This window comes from Thamnophis sirtalis, unplaced genomic scaffold (genome assembly GCF_051295495.1).
Source record: "Thamnophis sirtalis isolate CommonGarterSnake01/CBP01778 unplaced genomic scaffold, rThaSir2_p1.2 scaffold_13, whole genome shotgun sequence".
Lineage (NCBI taxonomy): Eukaryota > Metazoa > Chordata > Lepidosauria > Squamata > Natricidae > Thamnophis > Thamnophis sirtalis.
In genome coordinates, this window is record NW_028261393.1 from 46,585,232 (window position 1) to 46,607,634 (window position 22,403).

The 22,403-nt window shown below is 43.4% G+C and overlaps 1 protein-coding gene across 1 annotated transcript in view; it reads right to left on the reverse strand.

Annotated features, from left to right (window-relative positions):
* Positions 1-22,403, reverse strand: part of MID2 (midline 2) — a 232,206-nt gene that overhangs the window by 7,450 nt on the left and 202,353 nt on the right. The window contains exons 8-9 of the mRNA XM_087727829.1: positions 14,281-14,442; positions 4,816-5,023 (exon numbers count right to left, since the gene is read on the reverse strand). Coding sequence (XP_087583955.1) covers positions 4,816-5,023; positions 14,281-14,442 — 370 coding nt within the window. The remainder of the gene's footprint in view (positions 1-4,815; positions 5,024-14,280; positions 14,443-22,403) is intronic.

The window sequence follows — 22,403 nt, forward strand, 5'->3', positions numbered from 1 at the left end:
AGTGTCCCAGAGTCACATGATAGGGTTCCATTTTGCGACCTTCGGACAGCAGTCAATGGGGGAAGCCACATTCACTCAACAATTAGCAATAGCAGTTAGACTTATATACCGCTTCATAGGGCTTTCAGCCCTATCTAAGCGGTTTACAGAGTCAGCATATTGCCCCCAACAACAATCCAGGTCCTCATTTTACCCACCTCGGAAGGATGGAAGGCTGAGTCAACCCTGACCCGGGTGAGATTTGAACAGCCGAACTGCAGAACTGCAGTCAGCTGAAGTAGCCTGCAGTGCTGCATTTAACCACTGCGCCACCTCGCCACCTGATACTAACTTAACAATTGCAATGATTCACTTAACAACTGTGACCAGAAAGGTCGTAAAGTGGGGCAGAATTCACTTAACATCTATCTTGCTCAGCAACCGAAATTGTGGTCCAATTAGGGTTGTAAGTCGAGGACTACCTGTTATAACTAGTTACAACTATTGTTACAGGAACAATAGTTACAACTATAACTACAGCAATGGTTGTGTCACTCCGCAACTACTGTTACCACTATTACTACAGTAATAGTTGCATAGTAAGTTGCACAGTAAGAGTGAGGTGGCGCAGTGGTTAGAGTGCAGTACTGCAGGCTACTTCAGCTGACTGCTAGTTGCAGTTCAATAGTTCAAATCTCACCAGGCTCAAGGTTGACTCAGCCTTCCATCCTTCCGAGGTGGGTAAAATGAGGACCCAGATTTTGGGGGGCAATAGGCTGAGTCTGTGAACCACTTAGAGAGGGCTGTAAAGTGGTATATAAGCTAAGTGCTATTGGGAAGGAAGGAAGGAAGGAAGGAAGGAAGGAAGGAAGGAAGGAAGGAAGGAAGGAAGGAAGGAAGGAAGGAAGGACGGACGGAAGGAGCCATGGTGGCACACTAGTTAGAATGCAGAATTTCAGACCCACTCTGCCCATTGCCAGCAGTTTGATCTTGACTGGCTCAAAGTTGACTCAACCTTCCATCCTTCCGAGGTGGGTAAAATGAGGACCCAAATTGTTGGGGACAAGAGGCTGACTTTAAACCGCTTAGTGAGGGCTGTAAAGCACTATGAAGCAGTATATAATTCTAAGTGCTATTTCTAGTGCTAATAGTAATAATTAGTTACAGCTAATTACCACTATTAGTAATAGTTACCACGATTGTTGTACAACAACAATAGTTACAACTATTACTACAATAACAAGAGAATTTCAAGCCCTGAATGTCCCCAAAAAATCCCAAAGGCCTATTTTGTTTTTGTTTTTTTTAAAGAAGCTCACCGTGAAAAATAGAGTTATCACGACTTGGCAATTAGTAAAAGTTTTGTGTTTATCGAGCCTCACAGTCCTTTCTAAGCTTTGCTTTGCAAAGCAAAGTAGCTCAACCTTTGATCCGCTACTCCGCTCTTCCAACGAAAGAGACTCTTCACTAATAACACGCTGAAAACATAATGGAAGACATTAGGAACTGATAACGTGTTTTCGTGAAGACCTGGTTTGAAAATAACTTCCTGACTCCGTGGGCTCCCAAAACAGCCTTCTCTTTAAACTGAAGTCCATGGCTTTGTGGGAGGAAGACAAAAGAAGAATGGAGATTGGCTTAGAGAAGGGCAGCCACAGCTACTTCCCGCAGGAGATGGGGGCTGATGACATTTCAATTGCAATCACTGAAAGCCGCAGGTCCCCGCTGTGCCTTTGATCAGTCCATTTCTCTATGACACACGCCCGAGGGCCGCTTTGAATCGCAGCCGTAGCCCAGCTCAATTATTCCTGCCCTCCTTCCCTGCAGCGCAGAGCGAGTGGGTGCGTTGCCCATGAACCTTGGGAAGAGTACACACGGCCCGTGTGCCACTCCTGCTGCCAGTGCGTGATTTTTAAATGAAGCCCTCCAGTGGAAGAGGCTGAATGGAAATGGGTCTCAGAGAAACACGAGTTTCCAGGGAAGAGAGAGAGAAACAGAAACAGAGAGAGAGAGAAACAGAGAGAGAGAGAACAGAGGGGGGGGGAAGAGAAGCATATATATAGAGAGAGGAACAGAGAGAGAAACAGAGAGAGGGAGAGAAACAGAGAGGGGGGAGAAACAGAGAGAGAAAACAAAGAGAGAGAGAAAGAGAGAGAGAACCATATATATATAGAGAGAAATAGAGAGAGAGAAACAGAGAGAAAGAGAGACAGAAAAGCATATATATAGAGAGAGAAACAGAGAGATAAACAGAGAGAGAGAGAAACAGAGAGAGGGGGAGAAACAGAGAGAGGGGGAGAAACAGAGAGAAACAGAGAGATAGAAACAGAGAGAGAAAGAAAAACACACAGACAGAAAGAGAGAAAGAAACAGAGAGAGCAAGAGAGAAGCATATATATATAGAGAGAAAGAAACAGAGAGAGCGAGAAAGAAACACACACAGAGAGAAGCATATACATATATAGAAACAGAGAGAGAGAAACAGAGAGAGAGAGAAACAAGGAGAGAGAAAAACACACACAGAGAAAAACACAGGCAGAAAGAGAGAAAAACAGAGAGGGGGGGAGAGGGAGGGAAAACAGAGAGAGAAACAGAGAGAGAGAAAAAAAACAGGGAGAGAAAGAGAGAAACAAAGAGACAGAGAAACACACACAGAGAGACAAAGACAGAAAGGGGGGAGAAACAGAGAGAGAAACATACAGAGAGAGAAACACAAACTCACACAAAGAGAGAGAGAGAGAGAGAGAGAGAGAGAGAGAGAGAGAGAGAGAGAGAGAGAGAGAGAGAGAGAGAGAGAGAGAGAGAGAGAGAGAGAGAGAGAGAGAGAGAGAGAGAGAGAGAGAGAAGCTCTTCCTGAAGAACTAATTCTGCTGCCATGAATGTGGGACAGATTCTTCCCGTTACTCTACTGGGCAAGGATTCAATAGCTGCTTCTTCCCCTTAAAAACTCTGTAAGAGGATCTTGGCTATCAAAGGGTCCATCCTTAAATTCAGGAGCCCAGAAAAAGCCTACGGGAAAATGAGCTCTAGATTGCCCAATTCAAGAGAAGCACTCAACATCACCCTCTTTTGAATAATCCAGTTTCCAGACATAGCCATCCTGTTATAAAACAGCTTAGATTCCAAGAATGCCATTTTCACAACAAACTAACAGAATTGGAAGGGATCTTGGAGGTCTTCTAGTCCAGCCTCTGACTCAAACAGAAAACCTTACACTATTTCAGACAAAATATTGTCCAGTTTCTTCTTCAAACCTCCAGTGTTGGAGACCCACAACTTCTGGAGGCAAGCTGTTCCACTGATTAATTGTTCTCAACAATTAGGAAATGTCTCCTTAATTCTTAGTTGGTTCTGTCCTTGATTAGTTTTGCTTCTTGTTCTGCCTTCTGGTGCTTTGGAGAATAGTTTGACTCCCTCTTCTTTGTGGTATCCCCTCAAATATTGGACCACTGCTATCATATTACCACTGGTCCTTCTTTTCACTAGACTAGACATACCCAATTCCTGCAACTGTTCTTCACATGTTTTAGACATTTTAGATGTTTAGATGCTTTATGTTTAACCTGGGCAAACTTTAAGACTTCAGAAAGGGGCACAGCTTTTATCCTGAACCAGCAGCCAGCAGGAGCGGAGTTAGAATCTTCAGCTTCCTTGAGACCTTTGTGGTCAAAAGCCAATACTAAAACAACAGCTTTTTAAAAGTTAAATTACAGTTGCATACCCTTCCATACAAAGAGCTTTCCGTGGTCCTGAAATAATCTGGCTCTGCAGGTATCTACTGTATAAATGCTATGTCACTTCTCAAGGGTTATTTACACCACATACTGAACCACAAAGCGGCCAACTCTATTTTAGCCTAGTGTAGAGTTAATTTGATTTATCATGACTAAACCAGTGACAGAGACAGGCGCCTGCATGCACACAGCTTCATTTGTGGGTGGGGCTGCCCACTGTTGTGTGAGCCATGTTGCACGTGCGCGCATGCTTCAGCCTGCTGCTCACACAGTCCTGCTGCAAACGGGCCATGTCCCAGTATTGGGCTGTGGCTCACAGTGTTGTGGCCGGAGCTGGCAGCGGATTTAGATAGTGAGGAGGTTGGGGAGGAAGATGGGCCAGTCCTGGAGTCTGGGGAAGACTCTGATGAGGGCTCTGTGTCGGAGGCAAAGAGGGGGCCAGAGCCAAATGCCAGTTATTGGCTGCCTTCAGAGTCAGACATCAGTGAGGCAGAAAAACAGCTGGAGCCTGTTCCCAGTGTGCGCATGCGGAGAGTTGCCAGACGAAGGGAACAGCTAAAGAACAGGGGTCAACTTGGAAGTAAGGCCACAGGTAGACAATGAATGGCCCCTCCCAGAGGAAATAAAAGAGGAGTGAAAGGGGAATGGGGTTTGCAGGAGACAATTAGTTCGCTAATTGGTTCCTGGCACTCCGAGACTCCTTGCCAAGTTTTGCAGATATCGGCCTGGCAGCTCTCCAAGCCAGATAAGGTCTCTGACTGTAAATCCTCCCTCGAAAGACTTCGCTGGATGTGAATGAGCAGAATTCACTGTAAATTAATAAAAGGGTTTTTTGCCGCGACAAGGAGTTTGCTTCATGCTCTTGGGAAGCCTCGGTCAGAACACCCAGGTTGTGGGTCCCTCTTCTAACATTTGGGTGATAGAAAACAGAGGTACCACTGGGCCTACCACTGATGACTTTGAATCTCTTGCATTGCACTGGTTTTGTGAACCCTTTTGAATTATCTTTGTTTTATGATGGGGAAAGAAGAGAATACACAACCTCAACCTATCCACGCAACCCATTAGGGGAGCCCATTCTTACCCAACGCAACCCACTTACCAGGTGGAGGTTCCTAGGGTTACCTCCCAATAATGGCATCCACTGTCAATGAACACATTCCCTGTGACCCCATAGCAGCCTGTTCCACTGAACCTCTCGGGGGTGTGACTCTTTTTCAAGGAGCTTTCGTCTTTCTCCATCTGAAGTCCATCATTGGAGATCTTCAACTTCTTATGAGCCATTTTAGGGTCCAACTTGAACGGCTGGCCTACAGGAAAAGAAAGCCAAGATTGAAAATCAACCCAATTCAAATCATTTATTTCCCCAAAAAATAGTTTCCCAGCTTCCTGTGCAATGATTTGTCATTCTTTTTCAATTCTGTAAAGGAGCCTGACTCCTTAACAATAACAGTAATAATTAAACCATCTGAAAACATACAAAAATAGAAGTGACATAAATAAGCACTGTGAATCGGGCTCTCGCCAACGAAGTCCAGCTGGCCAAAATCCATGTTAACTATTTTGCTGCAGGCAAGAGGGGTTTAAATGAGCTGTAGAGGGCAGGAAGTTTCCAAATACTTTCTATCATCAAGAATATATTCATTTTTGATGATTATGGTGTTTTGGGAATGCTAAATATTTAATAAATATTTTTATTTAAATAACCCCAAGGAATCAAAATCTGCCTTTGCATTTTTCCAAATTTTTGTTCTTCTGCAAAATAGGTTTCTGATTTTCTACCTTGTTTCTCAGGATGCTTTAGAATTCCTTCAGGAGAAATAGAAATATATTTCAATATAAATCTCTCTATATATAAAAGCCAAATACCACTCACTCATCACGAAATCTCCAGAACTATAAAGCCTACAAAGCTGAAATTTGGCACGTATGTTCCTCTTGGCATCTAGGTGCTCGCTAAGAAAGGATTTGTTGAAATGACCATCAGATCATTAGTATTTCTTATACAGTAATTAACACACTCTGATGCTAAGGAGTTCTACTCCCCCTCCCCATCTGAAAAGAACTCTGTTCCAACTGCCAGTTGCCTCACATTCCGTTATCTCAGTTCAAACTGGCAGATGTTCCACTCCTTCACTCAGGAATGGCCTGGGGCTCCTTACAGTACTAAACGTCGGTACCTCACCAAAATGTCTACACCTTCTACCTATGGAACTGCTTCCGGACTCAATGCGGCAGGAGCGATATTACTTTATGTGTTTCAATCACAGACCACCACTGAGGCAACAGATTGAACCGGAGTGAAGTGGATTTCTCCTGCATTGCCTGATCACATAGTTTCATCACGAAGCATACAGGCACCCAGCTAGTACTTTATATACAATATAAATACTTTATATTGTTTTAATGTGAAATGGATCTGCAATGGTTTTTGTGTATTAATTACAGCTACTAATATAGTATTTTGCTGTTTGATACCTCCCAAATTTTATCATTGTGTTCTCCTCGGAGTCTGACAGGGAATATAGGTAGCCAGTGGTGGGATTCAGCCAGTTTGCACCACTTTGGGAGAACCGATAGTTAACTTTCTGAGCAGTTTGGTGACCTGATTGTTGGAAGAAATCATTAGGGCAGAGAACCAGTTGTTAAATTATTTGAATCCAACCACTGCAATGTGCAATTAAAAGGAACTTAACTCGTGTTAGTTAAAAATCCATACCGTGTACGGGTTCTGGGAAGTCGGGGGGGGGGGGGAAGGAGGAGGGGGGTTGGGGGGGTGGAGGGAGGGAGGGGCACACACACACACACACAAAATTGTACTTCAATGTTTTAATGATTGACAAATGATGAAATATTTGTGTTTTTTTTTAAAGAAATAAAATAAATATTTGACACAAAAAAGATCATTAAAAAAAAAAAAAAGGAGGGAGGCGGAAGGAAGCAGGGAGGGCTGTTCTGGGCTTCCGTTATGCCAGGGAGCTCCTTTGGATGCCTGAACATTTAATTTCAGTGGTTCCTGACCCAACGTCTTCCAGGTGGAGATGCAGCTGGTCCTGACAGGTATACCTAGATGAAAGGACTCAGCAGGTACAAAAGTGGACTGAAGGCTAATTATATTCCTAAAAGCCCCTAAGAATCAGAGAGAAATTCAACACTTTTTAAAAAATTATGCAATTAAAGTCACTGGTGCCAAAAAAAAAAAAAAGGAACTTAACTGGGCAAGCAACCCTTTGAGATTTCTGCAGAAACAGTCCCACTGGAAAATGGGTTTAATTTCCAAATTAACTATTGTGCCTTGTTCTCTGCTCGAAGACAACCCAGGTGACGTTTTGAAGAGGCAGAAATGGAAGGATAAGATCTTGCGAAGCAGGAAAGACAATCACAAAATCTAATTCTGTGCAGCCTTTATTCTCTCTTCGTATTAAATGTGCATTTTTCAGGCATACTGTAGAGGAAAGCTAACTCCACTTAAGTGCTGGTATAATAATCTGGTAGAGGTGCAGAAAATATCCGTATATTGTTTAGAGTCTTTTTCCCCACAGCCAACGCCAGTCTTTCCACACAGGAAAAACACTGTTATTACATATTGTAGGGAAACATGCCTTCTTGGCTCCCCAATCTTTTTTCCCACCATTGCTGGATGGTTGGATTTGAGGACCTTCTCCCCGCATGGATGGGGCTCTGGCTGCAGACCCCAATCAAAAGCTGAAAATCAGTTTTGTTCCATGGCTGACGATGAAACAGCGATGAAATGCTACCTTCGTTCAACAAAGCGCATGATTCCCAAGGCTGGGAAAACTTGAGGTTGCCTGGGGAGATCCTCTCCCGCTCCTCAAAGCCATCCATCATCCTCTGATGCTACTTAACTGCATCAACAGCCCAAGCTCTATTGAATCATCAAAGTCCAGATAGAGCTATAATCTGTGCAAGGAATTCTTAGATGTGCTGCTAGGTTTTCTCAACGGTACAAGACTCTTTGCATCGTTGTTGATAGAAGGAAGTACAGAGAACTGAAATCCACTGTCAATCAACTTCTCCTGGACATCAAGAGAGTTGCTATCTGGTTAAACATGATAATGGAAAGAGAACTAAATAAAAGTTAAAATATATGGGATATGGATAAATATGAAACTGATATGGGGAGCTTGTAAAGCAGAGGTTCGTGATTTACCTTTTTAACATGATAATTAAATTGAGTTGTGAATATGACAATAGGACAACTAAGCACGGGTCAAAATCTATGTAACATGGACATATATAGAACCTTTAAGATGATGAACAAAGTGAGATGTTTACTGCTTGTTACTTTATATAATACATTAAGGGAAGTGTAATGAACACTGAACAGTGAAGGTTGCCATCTAGAGATAATTAAGGGTAATCTAATTCAAGATATAGAAAAATGGAGAGGGAATATGAAATATACCTACAAGGGGAAGCTATTGTGATAAAAAGACAGAATCACAAATTGGGAGCATGTAAGGATTTATAACTATATAAAGATAATGATGAGAATAGCTGGGAATTGTAACCAGGTCTGCAGCTCGACCAAAATTAGGTTTTTTTTGGGGGGGAGGGGGGTGTTAAAAGCACAATGATTATATATGTATACTTTTCCATTATATCGCTTTTTAAAAATTAATAATAGCAATAGCAATAGCAGTTAGACTTATATACCGCTTCATAGGGCTTTTAGCCCTCTCTAAGCGGTTTACAGAGTCAGCATATTGCCCCCAACAACAATCCGGGTCCTCATTTTACCCACCTCGGAAGGATGAAAGGCTGAGTCAACCTTGAGCCGGTGAGATTTGAACAGCCGAACTGCAGAGCTGCAGTCAGCTGAAGTAGCCTGCAGTGCTGCATTTAACCACTGTGCCACCTCGGCTCACTAATAAATTGGAACTTTGAGGAATCCCTAGCCTCAGACACTTATTGGCTTGAGGATGCTATTTGGAACCCCGAAAACAATAGAGCCTCTTTGAGGGATGCATCCCCACAATTGGTTTTGAGAATCTCTGGCTGCAGTAGGGAGATCTTGAAAATCAATTCTGGATACCCTGCAGGTTACAATGGTCCTGGCTGAAACTGCAGTGAACCAAGTTCATCCTACAGGCTCTCCAGAGTTGGCTTCAACCAAGTTTAGGGAAATTCTGAACAGTATTTGACGGGAACATGTGTGCTGAGAAGCGAGAGGAATGACATAACCAATCAATTGTTATTCCCCAGCAGAAGCAGAGCTCAGCTGAAGTCTGTCAAAGCACATCTTTGTTGGAGTTCAGGAAGGCTGTCAGGCTCTCTGCTCTGAAGGAGCTTTTGGGCAAGACAGCTCCTGCATCTTTATTCATCTCCCCCCCCCACCCCCTCTCCCTTAATTGCATTTTTATAATATTCCAGATTTTCTAAGTGTGGTTAGAAACTGCCTGGAGTGCAGGAGAACTTATGTTTTGCAAACAGATGGGAACATTGCTCAGTAGTACTGAAGCCTAACTATAAAAAGGTAAAGGTTCCCCTACAAATATGTGCTAGTCATTCCTGACTCTAGGGGGCGGTGCTCATCTCCGTTTCAAAGCCAAAAAGACAGCACTGTCCGAAGACATCTCCATGGTCATGTGGCCAGCATGACTAAAAGCTGAAGGCACACGGAACGCTGTTACCTTCTGCCCAAAGCTGGTTCCTCTTTTTCTACTTGCATTTTTTTTTCGCAGCAGCTGGGACAAGTATCGGGAGCTCACTCTGTTATGCAGCGCTAAGGATTCAAACTGCCGAACTGCCAACCTTTCTGATCGACAAGCTCAGCATCTTAGCCACTGAGCCACTGCACCCCCCTGCTATACGCTATATAGCTATAGTTAGCTATGTACATGTGGGAAATATTACAAGGTTTTGGCAATCTCACCCCCAAAATCTCAGATGGTTTCCTAGAATCAAGGTTAGGGGAGGTGACACTTTGAGGACCTACAAAGGTCCACATTAAACCATTCGTCACAAGTATCTCTCCAGCTTTTAGCCGGACATGTTCACAGAAAGAGATTCCATCCCTGCTCTGGGTAACTCATTCTTAACATTGCACAGTAATCTTCCTGTAATTGGCTGAAATTGCTCAAGGTATTCCCGAGTTATGGCAGTACAGTAGAAGTCACTGAAAGGCACAACAGGCTGTATCTTAACACACACCCCGAGGGGTGTTAGGGGTGTCTTACCCCCACAATATTTTTCTCCAGAGAGTAAGTCATATATGTACCAAGTTTGGTTGAAATTGCTCGACGTGTTCCAGAATTATGCTGGAATGTACATACATATACCTTTTATGTAGAAGAATAGAAGATTAGATAGATAGATAGATAGATAGATAGATAGATAGATAGATAGATAGATAGATAGATAGATAGATAGAAAGGGAGGGAGGAAAGAGAGAGATAGGAGGAAGGAAGGATGGATGGATGGATGGATGGATAGAGAAAGAGAGAGAGAGATAGGAATAGATAAGAACAGATAGGTAGGTAGGTAGGTAGGTAGGTAGGTAGGTAGGAAGGAAGGAAGGAAGGAAGGAAGGAAGGAAGGAAGGAAGGAGAGAGAGATAGGAGGAAGGATGGATGGATAAAGAGAGGGGGGAGAGATAGGAATAGATAAGAACAGATAGGTAGGTAGGTAGGTAGGTAGGTAGGTAGGTAGGTAGGTAGGAAGGAAGGAAGGAAGGAAGGAATGAAGGAAGGAAGGAAGGAGAGAGAGATAGGAGGAAGGAAGGAAGGATGGATGGATGGATGGATGGATGGATGGATAGAGAAAGAGAGAGAGATAGGAATAGATAAGAACAGGTAGGTAGGTAGGTAGGTAGGTAGGTAGGTAGGAAGGAAGGAAGGAAGGAAGGAGAGAGAGATAGGAGGAAGGAAGGATGGATTGATGGATGGATAAAGAGAGAGAGAGGGGGGAGAGATAGGAATAGATAAGAACAGATAGGTAGGTAGGTAGGTAGGTAGGTAGATAGACAGACAGACAGACAGACAGATGGTATGTATGTATGTATGTATGTATGTATGTATGTAGGTAGGTAGGTAGGTAGGTAGGTAGGTAGGTAGGTAGGTAGGTAGATAGATAGATAGATAGATAGATAGATAGATAGATAGATAGATAGATAGATAGATAGATAGATAGATAGATAGATAGATAGATGATAGACAGACAGACAGATTACTTGCTGAAAGAGGCAAGTGGTTTAAAAAACAGAAGCAATCTATCCAAATCAAGGAAAGAGAGATGCTGAAGTCTACTTTAAGAGACTCTGATTACAAATTTGTGGCACAATCAGTATCCCCCGCCTCATCTCATTTTCCAGTTTATGCTTCCTCTTTGACATGCATTGGCTAACAGGTGAATGAATCCTCAATTGGGTATTTAGTTAATTTAACAAATGGACTTCCAGTGCAATGCGAAGCCTTGGGCCACCTCTCAATCACTCGGCTGAGTGGCAGACAAGGTCAGTGCATCTCACACCCTCCTCTCCCCTATAACTCTTTTCTTGTGAGCAATTTATTGACACAAGTCAATACCCCCCAAAAGCAGAGGCTTTTGCCAGGGCTTGGATTATCCAGCCAGCCAGCAATTCATCCCCCCTTTTTTTTAAAAAAAAATAAATCCTCACAAATCTGTGAGCGGTGCATTTTCATAACAAACAAAGCAAGCAAGGCAAAAGAAAAGATTTTCATCAAAGCTGAGCTGTTCTCTTCAACTCGCAAGACAAGATTTGATTTGCTTTTTATTTTCGCGTACATTCTGCTTTCCAGGGAGCTGATGGACGCAGTGGAGGCAATAAATCATTTTAAACATCCAGGCAAACACTAAAGATAGGAAAAATTGAAATATCAAAGTGGGAAGGATCCCGGAATCCATTAAAACCCATTTTCTAACAGGCCAAATGAAGTTGAGTCTAAATATCCACTAAAATGGGTTTTTGTGATAATGGGTCTCTGGATACAATATCCTTCTCCTATCTCTGAGTCCTTTCTTCCCATATATCTGGCCCATCTCCTTCATCTCATGCAACTGTTCAAATCCAGTGGACCTAGGGGTGAAATCTTCCCGGTTTGGCCCAGTTTGGCTAAACCAGTAGGGACAAACGTTCTTGGTTCTGCAAACTGGTAGGTTTTTTTTAAAAAAAGCTTCCAAGGATTATACATCTCAGCTTATTCGCCTGAACTGGCAGAAAAAAAAATGCTTTAAAAGATGAACAAAAGTTGGCCACGCCCACCCAGTCACATGACCACCTCCAAGCCACACCCACAGGCGTGAAAAAAATCTAGATTTCACTGCTGAGTGGACCTCTAAGATTGGTTAAGATTTGAGATGTTCACCAAAGGAAGCTTTCTAGTCCTCCTGTACTCTCCCCAAAGCCTCCTTGGATGGACTTTCTGAATAGAGTGGTAATAAGTGATACTGGGTGTGAAGAAATGGCAAAGATTTATTCCATAAATTTCCCTGTGTTACGGATTCAGGATAAGACGTTTTAAAATGCCCTCTGATGTAATCTCCTTGAGGTTCTCAACCTAGGCTACATGAAGGTGTGTGGACTTCGTCCTAAACATTGCTACAGCTATTGTTAAGTAGGAAGATCAGAGGTGGGTTCCTACCAGTTCGCACCTATTCGGTAGAACCGGTTTGTCAAATCTACTGAACAGGTTAGAAGAGGTTCCACCAGTGGACCCGGAAAGCAGGCCACACCTACAGAAGAGGTTCCAAAAATTTTTGAAACCCACCACTGGTCCTTGGATATGATTATTCTACACTATCATGCTCATATTTATAAAACTCAGTGCCTCTGTGAAAGGTAAGGATGACTACTGCGTTTGTGGTGCAATCAGAACATTGCGTGTGTTGAAGTTGTTTTAACGCAAACCAAAGATGCCTTTTAAAAAACAAGTTTACATCATATTCTTATGCATGCCAGTGCTGTGTGTGAGGTAATTTAAGGTGGTTCTGACAAGTGTCGTCGGCATCTTCATATCCGGTCACATGGGCGGCAAGCCACTCCCATCGAGTCACATGGGCAGCAAACCACTCCCACAAAGGAGGCCACACCCACAGAGTAGGTTCGAACAATTTTTGAAACCCACCACTGAGGAAGATTGAGCCAATCTTCTTACTTAATTAGCTAGCAGTAATGCAAATTGGTAGTCCAGAATCTTCAGATTCATAGTATCTTAAGACATCACTGTTGCCTGAGAAATGCCGGTGGGGAACTCCTTTAATGCCCCCATCAGGGAGCTGGAGCAAATGACAGGAGCTCATCCTGCCATACAGCTGCACTTGGGTCTCAAACACAAGCTTGCTAACCTCCAAACCAGCATCATAACCATGTGAGCCACTGCACGCCACAACATGTCATGATCCTGTGGAGTGCTCAACCATGGCTTATCATTCGACAGGGCATTCGACAAAGTAGACCACAAGCTATTTCTTGGTAAGCTAGAAAAAACTGGGATACCTAGCATCACCACCAGATGGATTCATAACTGGTTGACAAACCATACTCAACGAAGAGTCCTTAATGGGTCTACATCTACATGGAGGGAAGTAAACAGTGAGGTACTACAAGGTTCTGTCTTAGGCCCAGTTCAATATATTCCTATAGATGAGGGAATAGAAGGGGAACTTACCAAATTTGCAGATGATTCTAAACTGGCAGGAATAGCCAATACCCTAGAAGATAGGCTCAAGATCCAGATGGATCTTGACAGATTTGAACATTGGGCCCTATCTAAGGAAATGAAATTCAGTGTAGAGGAAAGTAGGGTCTTCTGCTTGGTTCCTTCTAACTCTGTTAATCTGTAATCTGTAAACATAATGACCCATTTTGCAAAACCTAAGGGGATAGCTAAGCTTCCTACAACACCCCAAACTACACAGTGCTTAACTCCATTATATTTTAATGTAACCTGGTGTGCAAACCCAGCTAGTGGAGCCGAGGTGGCGCAGTGGTTAAATGCAGCACTGCAGGCTACTTCAGCTGACTGCAGTTCTGCAGTTCGGCTGTTCAAATCTCACCGGCTCAGGGTTGACTCAGCCTTCCATCCTTCCGAGGTGGGTAAAATGAGGACCCGGATTGTTGTTGGGGGCAATATGCTGACTCTGTAAACCGCTTAGAGAGGGCTGAAAGCCCTATGAAGCGGTATATAAGTCTGCTATTGCTATTGCTAGTGTTAGCCAACCTTCATAGACAGTCTAGGATTCTCCCTTTAAACTTAACTCCATTCTGGAATATGAAGGACTGGAATCCATCACCACACCTTCGTAGGAACTGCAAGTTGTTCTTGTAGAGATCTTCTTCTAGACCAGTGTTTCTCAACCTGGCCAACTTGAAGATGTGTGGACTTCAACTCCCAGAATTCCCCAACCAGCAATGCTGGCTGAGGAATTCTAGGACTTGAAGTCCACACACCTTCATGTGGCCTAGGTTGAGAAACACGGTTCTAGACATTCTTTTTCCATGCTTCTGCTTCTATGCCCCATGCATTTGCTCTTTGCCCTCCCATCTTCAGGCCAGGAAGAAAGTCACAACTCTGAAAACGCTTACTGTTAGTCTTCAGTCTGGCAGGCTCACTGTTTCGGCTGCCAGCCTGATTGATCGCCTTGACGAGGAAGATGTATCGTGTGCCACTTTGTAACCCATGCACCGTATAATGGTTCTGCTTGATGTTGGGGACAATCATCCAGCTGTCCATAGAATTGTAGAGACCTGGAAAATAAAGGCGTTGTTTAGAACACAGCTATCCTAAAAAATAAAATAAAAATGTTTCTAAAGCCACACAACAAGCTATTTGTTGTGCCAAAATTAGAATGTCTGGTGATTTACAAGGTCTGAGGAACTGGTACCCAGGATAATACCTCCTCTTTATCACAGCTGCTACTCGTAGTATTGAAGTATTTAGCTTTCCTTGGGCTTATTTGGAACCTTTGACATACCATGCCACTGTCAGGGTTCCACGTACCATGTTTTCCCCAAAATTAGACAGTGTCTTATTTTCTTTTGACCCCCGAAATAAGCGCTTGGTCTTATTTTGGGGGTGGTCTTATTATTATTTTTTAATATATTTTTATTCTTTTTAAACAAAACAACACATACAAAACAAAGCAAGAGAGGAAAGAAGAACAACTTTCCTCCATTTCATCAAGCATGTCATTTGGTTACAAGTTTTTGTGCATCAATTAGGATTAAAATCACTGGTTTACATTAAACATAACTAAATGTTTCACTGTCATTGAGCATTATGTGTTCAGATTACCATTAATATTCTTTCATTTGTAACAATCCTTATTTCCTTGAATTCATAATTATCTATCAAATAACAATGAGTCTTTAAAGTATTATAGTATCACCTATCTCCAAGGAGTAAAAGCGAAGATTGGAATAAAGAATTCCCATTGGTTTATAATAAACATTCATATTTTCAATTGACCATAATGTCTCCAATTGTCCAGAATTCCAAGAATGGTTTCCCATTATTAATTATTAGTCCATATAGTCCGTTAAGTATTTCAATTCATGTATATATCAATTATTCCTTACATCATCTTTGATCTGTTTAATATACAAAGATCTTTCTAATATGAAATGGTCACTACTTACAATTATACCAAAGTATTCAAATCATCCCACTCTTATACATTAAAAACATTATTGTCCTTTATGTGGTCTTATTATTTTTGAGGTGCAGGAGGTGTCGAGTGTGGTCACCTCATGGCTGCTGCTGCTGCAACATTTTGGGCAAGGGCTTATTTTCAGGGGAGGGTTTTATTTTAGCGCATGCGATCAAAAGCCCAATTGGGTTATTATACAGGGAGGTCTTATTTTGGGGGAAACAGAATAACACCCCTAACAAAAGAAGACTCTGAGTTCTTGAGTTTCCTCAAAGTTCCATTTTATTAGAGATGTCACATTGGCACATCTGGGAAAACCTGAATTGGAAAGCTTCCATGTTTTCCCTATCCAAATGAAAGTCCAAGGCCCAGCCCATCACCCACATGTCCATCACATGATCCAATCAAACACCGTCCAAAGCTAGAGATTCCTCCCAATCATATCACCCCAGATGCAGGGCAAGACGTCCTTGACTCTCCGAGAAAGGAATGTTATTTTGACTATATCTCTCCCATAGGCCATATAATCCCCCCCTCCCCATTTCCCCACAGCTGTTGAATGTAGCAGGTCTGGAGGCCCAATGCAAAAGATGGCTTCCAGTGCCTGACAGCCACTTCTACAGCTCTGTGGAATGCAGAGAGAAGTTACATCAATCCCTAGAAGGAACAGGAATAAGGAAGGAAACAGAAGGTGGCAAACACATCACAGCAGATCCTTTAAATCTCTCACCAGGCAGCTTGGAGAAACTATGTGTAGAAAGAAAGTAGGGCTGAAAAGAGATTACTGAAGCCAATGGAGTAGATTTTACATAGAAATCTAAGATCAGGAAGGCAAACAGAGCCTACCAAAAGAAGCCACCCACGAACAATTTATTTGGAAGACCCAACTAAGGTCATAAGTTTTACCCAGAAGAAAAGTGTTCAGGAGAGGGTAGAAAATTGAGAGGGGAGGGTTGCTTAAGCTTATCCCAGAAGCAACTGCTGGATATGTATGGATTAAGTGAAGCCATAGTCTGACCATCAATGGCGAGGCTTTGCATATGAAAAATCTACAGCATCCTGAGATTTCAGAGCCATACAGTATGTATCTCCTCACCCTGACCTCCATGGACAGCCAAAGGTTTTGGGGAGTTCATGCTTCATGTGACCAAAGGAAAAACATGACAGGAGAGTAACTATATATGATAGATTTGAGAGAGAGAGAGAGAGAGAGAGAGAGCGAGAGAGAGAGAGAGAGAGACAGACAGACAGACAGAGAGAGAGACAGAGAGAGAGAGAGAGAGAGAGAGAGAGAGACAGAGACAGAGACAGAGACAGAGAAGAATATTTGTAGCTTAGGTTTGAAATGAGGGATCCTTGGTTTTTGTCTAACAGTCACAAAACCATGAACAACATCTTCAAGATCACTCCCACCGACATTGGCTGGGCAAGCCACTAAAATATAAATTGAAAGCAAACTCACCCCTTACTAGCACAGATGCCATTACCTAGGTTGGGTAATGAAATGTCTGCAAGAAAACAACCAGATTCTGAGAGCACAAGGGACACGGGAGAGAGGGAGGGAGAGAAGAGAGAGAAAGAGAAGAGACGGACAAAAGAGATGTAAGAGAAAGGGGGAGAGAGAGAAGAGACAGAGATATTGAGAGATGAGAGATAGATAGATGATAGATAGATAGATAGATAGATAGATAGATAGATAGATAGATAGATAGATAGACAGACAGACAGACAGACAGACAGACAGACAGACAGACAGACAGACAGACAGACAGAGGTAGGGAGGTATGGAGTGAGAGAGAGAGAAAAAAACACACAGAGAGAGAGAGAAACACAGAGGAAGACACACACACAGAAAGAGAGAAACACAGAGAGAGAAACAGAGAGAAAGAGAGAGAGACACAGAGAGAGAGAAACACACAGAGAGAAACACAGAGAGAGACAGAAAGAGACAGAAATGCACACAGAGAGAGTGAAACACAGAGAGAGAGATAGAGAGAGACAGAGAGAGACAGAGAGAGAAGGAGGGAGAGGTGCAAATTAAATACAGGAGGATACTTTCTTTTAAAAATCTGCTCTGGCTTTCCCTATAGCAATTTTAGTGCAAGACGCTCAGAGGCCACCAGCTGGCCTTGGGCTTGAAAAAAAAATGTCACACCTCTCCTTTCTGATCTATAGCCGGAAATCAGTCCAGAGATAACAAAGTCAGTAAGAGATAAGATGGGCAAACTAAGTGCAGGAAGTGGATTATCTGGCTTACTTTACAAGCCCTGTTCACTGGATAGCTTTAATACAAGACGCTGGAGATAACATCTCTTACAAATCACCGAAGTCTAATTTTACACCTCCTTTCGTCACCCTCTAATCCCAAACAGTAAACAGAGGTTAGAGAATGTGATCTTCTAGGGTGTCTAAAGGAAAATAAACATTGCCTGTGCAAGAACAGGAGATGTCTGAACTGCTAATTCCCAATTTGCAAATTACAGCCTTTATGTGTGTGTGGCATGAACAGGTGCCTCTAAAGACACACACAAATATTTGCCAGCCTGAACCATCTTGGTAGCTCTTCCATTGACACCTCAGCAATCATCTTGATCTGTAGAGTAGAGTAGAGTAGAGTAGAGTAGAGTAGAGTAGAGTAGAGTAGAGTAGAGTAGAGTAGAGTAGAGTAGAGTAGAGTAGAGTACAATACAATACAATACAATACAATACAATACAATACAATAGAAAGACCTGCAAATAGAAATAGAATGATTGTGGCAGAAGCAAGCAAAGGTAGTCCCAATAATAATAGGCACCTTGGGTGCAATCCCAAAACAACTGGAGCTCCATTTGGACACCATTGGCATTGACAAATTCACCACCAGTCAACTGCAAAAGGTGGCTTTACTCAGAGCAGCTTCCATCCTGCGACAATATCTGTAATCAAATACCCACATCTGCCTATCCCAGGTTCTTGGCATGCTCTCGATTGGTAGACAAAAAATGCCAAATCCAGTCTGAATATCTGGCTGATATTGTGGCAAACCATAATATCTTTCAGGAAGCTCAGTGATTTATTTTACCCATCTGCCTCCCCTTCACAATAAATGTTCACAATAAACCTGCGACATAAGTTAGGCAGCAAAGTTGTGGTCGAATGTGTCTAAATAAAAACCTTTGATATAAAAAAGTTGGCCCAAAATTAACATTTTAACCAGTATAACACGGTTGCCACACTCCAAACCTGGGGGCCTCTTGATATATCAAGTTATAATTCTTCTCAGACAGCCTGGGGATTATTGGAACTATGCTCCAACATGTCTGGATGACACAATATAGGGAAAAAAACTGTACTGGATTCTATCGGTATTGATATTATTAGAATAAATAATAAACAAAAGAGAAGAGAAGAGATGGAAGGGACCTTGGAGGTCTTCTAGTCCAACACCCTGCTTAGGCAGGAAACCCTATACCGTTTCAGACAAATGGTTGTCCATTCTTTTCTTAAAAGCCTCCAATGATGGAGCATTCGTGCCTCCAATGATGGAGCATCCGTGAGCTGCGCTGGCTACCTGTTGATCTCCGGGTGCGCTTCAAGGTGCTACTTACCATTCATAAAGCCCTCCATGGTAGTGGATCTGACTATTTGAGAGACCGCCTTCTGCCGATTACCTCCCTTTGTCCCATCAGATCGCATAGAGTAGGCCTCCTCCGAATTCCATCCGCCAGTCAGTGCCGACTGGCGACTACGCGGAGGAGAGCCTTCTCAGTAGCAGCTCCGACGCTTTGGAACGATCTCCCCATGGAGATTCGTACCCTCACCACCGTCCAGACCTTCCGCACAGCCCTCAAGATCTGGCTATCCCGTCAGGCCTGGGGATAAGACCCTAATCTCGCCCCACCCGAATGCTGAATGAATGTTGTGTTTTATTGTTTTACTTTATTATACTTCACATTTTCTTTTTGTGTTTTGTCTTGCACTCCCTTCCTATAAATTGTAAGCCGCCCTGAGTCCCCTCAGGGAAAAGGGCGGCCTATAAATGTCAAATAAAAAAATAAAAATAAAAATTCACAACATCTGGAGGCAAGTTGTTCCACTGATTAATTGATCTCACTGTCAGGAAATTTCTCCTAAGTTCTAGGTTGCTTCTCTCCTTGATTAGTTCCGCCCCTCAATTGCCTCTTGTCCTGTCTTCTCCATAAATCTTCTCTGTTCCCTTCTACTTCCATCAACCTTGCTAAGCATTTTTCCCCTAGACTAACATCTGCTTGCATGTCAAATCCAGAATAAGTGTCTCCTTGTTGATCATTGGCTTAAGGGAGCAGCTAGTTGGCCCAGGATTGAGAGAATGATTCTTCTTGTGGTGCATGGTATAGTGGCTCACTGCTGCAGCACAACTTTTTGAGACACTTGATTTTGTTGCATGGGGTGATTTTCTGGGGGGGGGGGGGAAACCGTATGGTTCAGTTGCCCCGGAAAGCCTTCAAAAAGCAAAGGAGTTCTACAAGAAACCTTAGATCTTGTTTTCTCTTCCTAGACCTCCCTTTTCTTGTACCTTCCCACTATCTGCCTGGAGGTGTCTAGGACAGTGTTTCTCAACCTTGGCAACTTGAAGATGTCTGGACTTCAACTCCCAGAATTCCCCAGCCAGCGCTGGCTGGGGAATTCTGGGAGTTGAAGTCCAGACATCTTCAAGTTGCCAAGGTTGAGAAACACTGGTCTAGGACTATTCTCCTCGTACCCTTCCCCGCTCCCAGGTTTCCGCCCCCAGCCATTGACCGCTACCACTTCGCCGCCGCTGTTAGGACCCTAGGTGTTCGTGCCAGCCAATGGGACCCTGCCTCTTTAGTCCCAGAGCCCAAAAGCCCAGAGTGAATAGTATCTCTCCCAAAGGCCCATGAGGAAGGGCCTGGGACTAAAGAGGCAGGGTCCCATTGGCTGGCGCAAAAGCTAGGGTTCTAACGGCCAAGGCGAAATGGTAGAGGTTAATGGCTGGGGGCGGAAACCTGGGGGTGAAAAAGGGGCAGTGAAGGGTACTCGGAGAACAGTCCCTTTCCGGCCTGGAGACACAGCCTCTGCAATCTTGCTAGCTGTTTCTTCCAAGATTTCCATCTAGTGAAGCTCAGGTTCGGCTAAAGATGGCAGAGAAGAAGGAATTGGATTGTTTTGCTCATTGGGGTGGAAAGAACAGGAGACCAAGGAGGAGAGAGCCGAGAGAGCCGAGGTGGCGCAGTGGTTAGGGTGCAGTACTGGAGGCCACTTCAGCTGACTGTTATCTGCAGTTCAGCGGTTCTAATCTCACCGGCTCAAGGTTGACTCAGCCTTCCATCCTTCCGAGGTGGGTAAAATGAAGACCCGGATTGTTGTTGGGGGCAATATGCTGACTCTGTAAACCGCTTAGAGAGGGCTGAAAGCCCTATGAAGCGGTATATAAGTCTAACTGCTATTGCTATTGTTATGTGACCTGGTGGGAGTGGCTTGCCGGCCATGAGAGCTGAGGTGGCACAGTGGTTAAATGCAGCACTGCAGGCTACTTCAGCTGACTGCAGTTCTGCAGTTCAGCTGTTCAAATCTCACCGGCTCAGGGTTGACTCAGCCTTCCATCCTTCCGAGGTGGGTAAAATGAGGACCCGGATTGTTGTTGGGGGCAATATGATGACTCTGTAAACCGCTTAGAGAGGGCTGAAAGCCCTATGAAGAGGTATATAAGTCTAACTGCTATTGCTATTGCTATTGCTAAGGGCATAAAATAGAGAAGATATCCTCAGGCTCTAGGCAGAGCTGTGTTGTATCAGGTTCCCAGGCAAAATAGCGGCAGATATTCCCAGCGTGGGATGACACAGCTGGTAGCCTTGAACTTGGCTTAAGGGTCTCAGAGACACAGCATGGCGTGGCTCTATAAGAAGCCCAGCCGCTTTCAAGGATGAAGCTTACATAAGAGTTGATTATCCCCTGTCAAAAGCAAAGATGCAAAATCCTTCTTGTGCCCCAAGGCAGTTCAAACCTATTGCTGCTTCCTCTTGTTCCATGTCAACAGACTTTAAGCTTCACGACCTTGAATGAATGATGGTTGATCCTTCATGTCACCATCATCTTTGCCCCAGAGGCTCTCAGCTTGACTCTCCATCCACTTTGGCTTTTCCCAAAATGGTTGGATCAACAACCTTTACAGTCCTTCTTCTGCAAGGCCAACAATTGGGGAGGATTGATCTGAGCCCCTACATCGGAGGCCAAGAGCCACTTAAGCTTTTGACTGACATGCTGGAGACTAAGCTTAGAAAAGCAGGGAGGGTATGACAAAACCTAACTTTAATTCCTATCTCAATTGAAATCCACTTAGTGACTTTCCCATGAATGTCATAATCTTTCACTCCTGTTGCTTTAACTGTTGCCATCTCCAGGAACGCTAGCTTAGGAATTATGGTGGCTCAGTGGTTAGAATGCGGTACTGCAGGCTACTTCTGCTCTCTCCCAGCTGCCAGCAGTTTGATTCTCAGCGGCTTAAGGTTGACGCAGCCTTTCATCCTTCCAAGATCGGTAAAATGAGGACCCAGATTGTTAGGGGCAAAATGCTAACCGCTTAGAGAGCGTTGTAAAGCACTGTGAAGTGGTACATAAGTCTAAGTGCTATTGCTATTGCTAGGTGGAGAGGACCTATCTCAGTGTAACATCTCAACTTATGCACTAAGATCATAACATGAGAGGTTGTCTCCTTTCCTTCCTTGCACTGAACTCATCTATGATATATTCTCCCCTTCTTCCTTAGGTTCAATGGGTTATGCTTTGTCAGAATGCTTCTACCTACCAAACCCCACTTAAATGCATCATAAATGACGAGATTTCTCAAGAAAGTGCCATTTCCGAAATCAGGAAAGGGAGGTCATCTGAATTCTTTATGCTAAATCACAAAGGAAAGCTAGCAGGTCAGGGCAAAACTAGAATGCTTTCTCAGTATTGCTTGCCACAAACAGGGTGGGGAAGTGACAGGCACCAAAGATCAGGTATACATGTAAAGGTCCCATTAAAGCTCCCCACAACTCAATAATTTGGAAGATCCTAAGAGAGTGCAAAAGTTGGCT